At 35.5% G+C, this 7,581-nt stretch overlaps 1 protein-coding gene across 1 annotated transcript; it reads left to right on the plus strand.

The window, feature by feature from the left end:
• Positions 1 to 4,694, plus strand: LOC110802832 (cytochrome P450 77A4-like). Its single transcript, XM_022008298.2, has 3 exons — positions 1 to 1,289; positions 2,449 to 2,643; positions 4,021 to 4,694. Exons 1-3 carry the CDS (start codon positions 483 to 485, stop codon positions 4,555 to 4,557), a joined length of 1,539 nt encoding a protein of 512 aa, XP_021863990.2. The 5' UTR covers positions 1 to 482; the 3' UTR covers positions 4,558 to 4,694.
• The last annotated feature ends 2,887 nt before the right edge of the window (positions 4,695 to 7,581 follow it).

The following is a 7,581-nucleotide window of genomic DNA, read 5'->3' on the forward strand; positions in this document are numbered from 1 at the left end:
TACGGAGAGCTAATTAAGTTATGTTATGATATTATTCTTTCAAAATTCCTCATTAAAATTTTGCAAAAAAGGGTCAATATTCAAACCCTAATAATAATTATTATATTATTCTATACTCCATATATTAGACTCTTAGCTTGTTACGTTAGTACGTTGTTGTAACTTCCTATTTTCGTGGTGTAAGTTGCAAATTTGTGTACAAAATAACATTATTTGGAAACGAATGTAGTATTTGAAAATTCAATTAAGCTTTGTTTTTCTTTTCATCTTTGCGCGCATGTGCGTATGTATCATGTACCTTCATAATCGTCGTTGTGTCATTTCCTAGACTCTGGTTGGTACATACAAATTTATTCATGGTCTCTCAATACCACTATAAGTAATTAAGCCCACCCTTCTCGTACCAATCAACAAATATACATGCACTACACAAATTAAGCTAGCCTTTTGTCTTTCTCATTTTTCTTCACTTAAAGTAAGACATGGAATTCCTAGATATGCTCTTACTCCTCCTAGCAACAATCTTTCTCCCACTAGGGTTTCGACGATGGTTCACCACCATCAAGGGCCCGAAGAACCTCCCCCCGGGCCCTCCAGGGTGGCCCATCGTCGGATACCTCTTCCATTTCATCCTCCAACGTCGGCCTTTCGTGTACGTTATCCGAGATCTACGAAAGATATACGGGCCCATCTTCACTATACAGATGGGTCAGAAGACATTTGTCATCCTCACGGATGCGAAACTCATCCATGAGGCCCTTGTTCAACGGGGCACACTCTTCGCGAACCGGCCCGACGAGTCCCCCACCCGGTGGATTTTCAGCTTCGGCAAGTGTGACATAAACTCCGCGAAGTATGGCCCGTTATGGCGTGCCCTACGGAGGAATTTCACCACCGAGTTGGTGGGCTCGGCACGAGTGAAGCAATGCGGGTGGGTGAGGAAGTGGGCCTTAGAGAACCATATGGGCCGGGTCAAGGAGGAAGCCCAGGAAAAAGGCTACGTTGAGGTGATGAGCCAATGTAGGCTTACTATATGTAGCATATTAATCTGCCTTTGCTTTGGAGCTAAGTTATCTGATGAGTATGCAAAAAACATTGATAGTGTTTTTAAGGAAGTATTGCGTATGCCTTTGCCGAAGCTTCCAGACTTCCTGCCGATTCTGACCCCGTTGGTTGCCCGGGGTCAGTTGAGGCGGGCCAAGGAGCTTAGGAGAAAGCAAATGGAGATAATTGGCCCGCTTGTGCAGGCCCGTAAGGCTTTTGTTGAGAGCGGCGAAAACCCAAAAAGTAGCTCACTCAGGCCCGGCCATAAGGAGGTCCGGTCGGATCTCCAGCACAGGGCCCAAAAATTCGGGGGCCCAAAAAATAATAAAGACTGTTGGACTAAAACTGAAAAAAAATAAAAAAAAAATCTACTTCTCTTTCCCTTCCCCGTAACTTCCTAAAACAATTTCCAACAATGACGCCTCTTCAAATTCTCTCTCCTTTCCAATTCCCATGGTGATTTCCAAAAATGGGTCAATTAATTCCCTTAATAATAATCAGCTCTCCACGACTCAACCATTCCTCTTCTCGCTCCATGACTCTCACTTTCTCTCTCTGCCGTTCAAGCCTTTCTCTACCAGGTAATTTTCTTATGCTAAAACCTCGAGATTTGATTTTTGTTGTTGTTGTTGTTGTTGTTGTTGTGCTTGATTGTAATTTTTCGATTTCAATTTTCAGTTAGGGTTTTGAAATCGAGTGGTTCTTTCAAGAAAATCGAGTAGTTCTTTCAATTTTCGGTTATGGTTTTGAAAATCGAGTGGTTATTTTGATGGATTTGGAACTCTCAGGAGGAATGAACGCGGTGGAATTTGGCCAATTAGGTAGGGTTTATTGAAGATTTTGGGTTTAATTTATCCATTTGATTGTTGTTGTTACTGGGTAATTTGTAGAGTTTAATTGCAAATTGAAAGCATGCATGGAGTAATTTGTTAATATTTAATAGTTATATTATCTTTACTAATATAACTTGTACTCCGTATTATATTTTTGTAAATATTCCGTAGCAATATTTTGTGAATAGTCAAAGCCGTTAGCATATCCTGTTAGTATATCATGGCTTGATTGGCTTGATTAGCTTGATTGATTCCTTGATTTAATTAAGGAATCAAATCAAAACAATATTACCTTAGCTTGTATATAAGTATTTGACTGCAAATGAATAAAGGCACGGAAATATCTTCTAATAATATTGTTCATCTATTATCACCCATTAATTCATAAAAAAAAATACCTATAAGTAGTTCAATGAATAAATTTTCATATATTAGATATGTTTCAAGAGGGGAAGTTCGATATTTCTTATTGCAAGTAATCGACAGTTTGTCAATGAATGTAAAGAGGGCCTCATATGAACTTTAGTTATACGCTCAGCACAGGGCCACCAAATCGCCGGAGCCGGCCCTGAGCTCACTTCATATGGAGAGCCCGGTCGGGGCGGCCTACGTGGACTCTCTCTTTAGCCTTGATATACCGGAAAGGCCCGGCGGGCTTGGTGAGGAAGCGTTGGTGACTTTGTGCTCGGAGGTGATCAATGGTGGAACTGACACTAGCGCCACCGTAGTTGAGTGGGCCCTCTTCCACCTTGTGTTAGACCAAAGGGTAAGATATTCCAAAATTCCTAGTACTAATTTAAGAATGTGCTTCAGAAAATTGTGTTCGCATTATTGTACTAACGTTTGCCTTTGACGGTCTAAATTTACATTAATTACACTAACGTTGTGATAATAATATTTAAAAATCTTGTATAGGTAGCTTTAACTGCTACTACATCTGTCTCTTTTTGTTCTTTACGTTTTCCTTTTTTGGTATTTCAAAAAATTCTTTACATTTTCTTTTATATTATCACATAAATGACTTAGTATTTTATCAAAATTTGTGTCCAATTATTATTTTAGCCAATTAAATTCATTGGGTCATTTAATCTCTCATACTTTTCTATTGGGACATTAAATTTTTCTCATTTCCCAATATCAGAATTTTGATAAAAGTGAAATCATTATAAATAAACGTAATTTATCGGAATCTCGATGCAAATTAATTATTTGTTAAAACGCGTGAAAAATACCAAACGTAAAAAACAAAAAGAGACAGAGGGAGTACATATAAAAAGGTAAAAATGAAAATTTCACTTATCTTAAAATTGACGAAGGATATTCAATTGAAATTACATATCTTAGGTAGAAAATGAAAAAATAATCGAAACAATTACTTATCTTAAAATTGACGCATGATATTGTCACTCATTTTTTTTTAAATGACTAAATTACTTCCAATTTAGAACATGAGTTAAATGACTAAAGTTAAGGACAGAGGGGAACGACCGCGATCGTTAAGATTCATTATTAATCAAACAAAATGCTTATTTGTATATATCCCTAAGGGTTGCATGTATTATTTCTTGATTTTATTTGATCATACAAATTCTTATTTAAAAAGTAACTCAAAATGTTTTAAAGTTAACCCGATATATGTAAAAATTATATACCCCCTCTGTTCCAATTTATTCGTTACATTTATCTTTGCATAAAGTTTTAGGTGATAGATGTGATATGAGTTAGTGGATTATTTTTTTTTAATTGAATGAGGGAGAGTGTAGAGACAAAAAAAAAATTAGTGAAAAAAGGAGACAATATAATAATTGTGGGGTCATTCTTAATTTAGACGTGTAACAACTAATTTGGGACGAAGGAAAATGAGAGTGTAACAACTAATTTGGACAGATGGAGTACTTTTTAGTGATAAATTTTTCCATTTTAACAAAAATTAGGGAAATTATTCATTCACAATAACTAATAATGTATAAAATTAATCATTTAACCATTTAAAAATGTTCATTTATCAAAAAACTGGGTAAAAGTTATACCAATATACATAAATTTATTTTACACATTGTGCACACAACACCCTCTTAATTTGATCAACTGTCACTCATTAAATGATTTACTACAAATGTCTCATTATCCACCATACTTGCAGGCTCAACATGAATTGTACAAAGAAATAGTGGAAGTGGTAGGGGAGAATGGAGTTGTTACCGAGGATGACCTAGAGAAGATGCCTTTCCTCAACGCCATCATCAAGGAGACACTACGGCGACACCCGCCTACCCACCTTCTTCTCTCTCATGCCGCGACGGAGGACGCCGTCTTAGGCGGCTACACCATCCCAAAAGATGCAAACCTCGAGATTTACACGCCATGGGTGACCCAAGACCCGGCCCTGTGGACTGACCCGGAAGAGTTCCAGCCCGAGAGATTCTTGCCGGGGGGAGAAGGGTATGAGGTAGACTGGACGGGCAACCGGGGGGTTCGGATGATTCCCTTTGGAGCGGGCAGGCGGATCTGCCCTGCTTGGAGTTTGGGTATCGTGCATGTGGGTTTGTTGCTTGCTAGGATGGTGCATGCTTTTAAATGGGTTCCTTTCCCGGGTAGCCAGCCCGACCCGACTGAAACATTTGCTTTTACTATGGTGATGAAAAACCCTCTTAAGGCTGTAATATTACCTAGGTCTTGATTCATGGTGTACCAATTTTTAGTGTTAATTTTCAAATTGAGTTGGTACGGTATATTAAGAAATTTTAGTGTGATGATGATATGTAAACTATGGTGATATAAGAATATGATATATCCGTATAGACCTTGTTATATGTACACGTAGTAATTGATTGTTATAGTTTTTCGGTATTTTTTAATTTATTTTAGGGGATGATGTATGTTCGGCTATATAATTAAGTATTTAACGTATTTTCTAAATTGAAACTAAACATGTCAAACCAGTCACCGATTTGAGTAATTAGAGCTTAGTGCAAATATATATTTTGGTCAAATATCAAGCTCAAGAAAATAAAATTTAAATTATTTAATATAGCAATTGGAACATCGCTCGAACTACACACTATGTACCAATGGAAAAAACAAAAGTACAAGGTATCATTGAGAATTTCCTTTCATTTGATTATCAGACACTAGTAGACCTGTCAAACGGGTCGGTCGGGTCGGGTTGTAAAGAATTACTTTCGGATTCGGGTTGAATCGGGTCGGTCACTTTCGGGTTCGGGTTTGCAAATGCTTGTTCAAGACCCAGAACTTTCGGGTTCGGGTTGACCCAACGGGTTGAGAGATTTTAAAACGCGCATTATATTTTCATTAATTTAGGTTATAAATATACAAAATATTGGGACAAATTAACAAATTTTCCTACGAAAGTTTATATTTAGTCAAATTCAACCATAAAATGGCGTATAATTCAAATTAAAATCATATTACACACAAAAATAGTAAAAACAACGTGTCTATTATGCTTAAATTTTCTCATAATCTCATTTATTACTGTAAATACAATGATTTTCAATCGGTCGGGTCCAAAACGGGTTCGGTCAGGTTTTGACCCATTCATTTTCGGGTTGCTCGGGTTCGGATAAAATCGGGTTACGGGTCACAAAATCTTGTTCAGGACCCAGTATTTTCGGGTCGGGTTCGGATCGGTTTTCGGGTCGGGTCGGGTCGATTTTTGACAGCTCTAGACACTAGTATAGTATTCTTGTCAAAAAAAAAAAAATAACACAATAAAACAGAAACAAAACGTTTGTTCAGCCTAACCTTATAAATTATGGGCCTTTGTGCAGCCTTTTTACTTGAGGTCCAAGAAGAAAAAGAAGTGGACCTTTTATCACAAGGGAAAACTATGGAAAACAAAAATGCAAATTACTCCGTATTATTTTTTTATTTATTTTTTTGGTGTTAGCATTCGATTCACCCTTAGGGTTATAACTATCCGGATTCGGGGCGCGCGATTCTGGGTGGATAGGTTCTAGTCCCCTCCCAATTATTGTTGCGGGGGATCGAACACGGGTCCTCCCTACCAAGTTCAGCTCCAATCACCACTGAACCAACAGACAATTGGTAAATAACTCCGTATTATTAGGAGATTTTTTACAGTTTACTTTTCCATATTACAAAAACTTCTTGGAAAATAGTTACACTTTTTAATAAAATAGGATGCTTTAGACATTGTGATCAAATAGTAATATGGAGTATTCAATTAATTGTACTATACAATTAACTACTTCCCTCCGTCTCTTTTTGTTTTTACGTTTGGTATTTTTCACGCGTTTTAACGATTAATTAATTTGCATCGGGATTCCTCAATTTTTTTATTTAAACAAGATAAATTACGTTTATTTATAATGTTTTTACTTTTATCAAAATTCTGATATTGGGAAATGGGAAAATTTTAATGTCCCAATGGAAAAGTGTGAAAAATATAATGTCCCAATGAATTTAATTGGCTAAAATAATAATTGGACACAAATTTTGATAGAATAACAAGTCATTTATGTGATAATATAAAAGGAAATGTAAAGAACATTTTGAAATACCCAAAAAGGAAAACGTAAAAAACAAAAAGAGACAGGGGGAGTAGTTATACTTCCTAATCAAATACCCCTGTCCCTTTTTGTTATTTACGTTTGGTATTATGCACACGATTTAATGAATAATTAACGTGGGTTTGAGATTCCTTCCTTTTTTTAAAAAAACAATGCAAATTACGTTTATTTATAATGTTTTCACTTATATCCAAAAACTGACATTGGAAAAATGTGAAAAAATTAATGCTCCAATGAAAAAGTGTGAGATATTAAATGCCCCAATGAAATTGATTTGTTAAAATAATCTTTGGGTACAATTTTGACAAAATAATAAGGCATTTATGTGATAATATAAAAGGAAATATTCTCAATATAAAGAACAAAATGAGACACCTTAAACAGAATACGTTAAGAACAAAAAGGGACGATGATTTCATAGCCTGGTTTTAGTTGTCAGTTTGTTGGGACTTAAAATGTTCCTCTAAATTACAATGCTGTAACTCATTGATGTATTCGACAATGGGCCATTATGGTCAATGAATGCAATAAAACGCCAATTCCTATCAAAAAAAAAAAAAAAAAAGGGACGAAAAAAGTAGTTATATTTTCTAATCAAATAGTTATAATTTATTACTGTATAGTTATATTTTTTTTAATGATGACATAAATGATATTATATGCATGATTCACAGAAAACATAAACCTAGTTTTTTCATTTTGGTGTTTTCCAACAAGTCCATTATTCTATACGTATCAACTTTTCGCATTGTACCAAGCTATGACTATTTCATTTACCAAAGAAATTAGTAAATCCACATTTATGGAAAATTATTATTTCAAGGGTAAAATTATTTCTACCAAAAAAATCTATCATTTTCTCAATAATTTACTTGAAAAAGTATAATTATTGTGGAACAATCACATACGGAGTACCAAAATGTTGGTTATTTTAAAAGAGAGAAGAAAGAGCTTTATTCTATTACGTGAACAATTCGCGCGTAGACAAATTTAACAATACCTCCCTTATCCCAATCGACACTCTGTCACTCCCTAGATTCGGAGAACCGTCTTTTCGCAAGATAACATAAATATTTACGATTATACCACTCAACTTCAAATCGCGCGAGTGGGTCTTTTCATACTTTCTCGAGGTTTATAAAAAGCGTATA

This window comes from Spinacia oleracea, chromosome 1 (assembly GCF_020520425.1).
Source record: "Spinacia oleracea cultivar Varoflay chromosome 1, BTI_SOV_V1, whole genome shotgun sequence".
Lineage (NCBI taxonomy): Eukaryota > Viridiplantae > Streptophyta > Magnoliopsida > Caryophyllales > Amaranthaceae > Spinacia > Spinacia oleracea.

Coding starts and splice junctions, on each gene's coding strand:
- LOC110802832 (XM_022008298.2), top strand. CDS start 483: ATGGAATTCCTAGATATGCTCTTACTCCTCCTAGCAACAATCTTTCTC. Junction 1,290..2,448: donor GCGGCGAAAACCCAAAAAGT/AGCTCACTCAGG, acceptor GAGCCGGCCCTG/AGCTCACTTCATATGGAGAG. Junction 2,644..4,020: donor ACCTTGTGTTAGACCAAAGG/GTAAGATATTCC, acceptor CCATACTTGCAG/GCTCAACATGAATTGTACAA.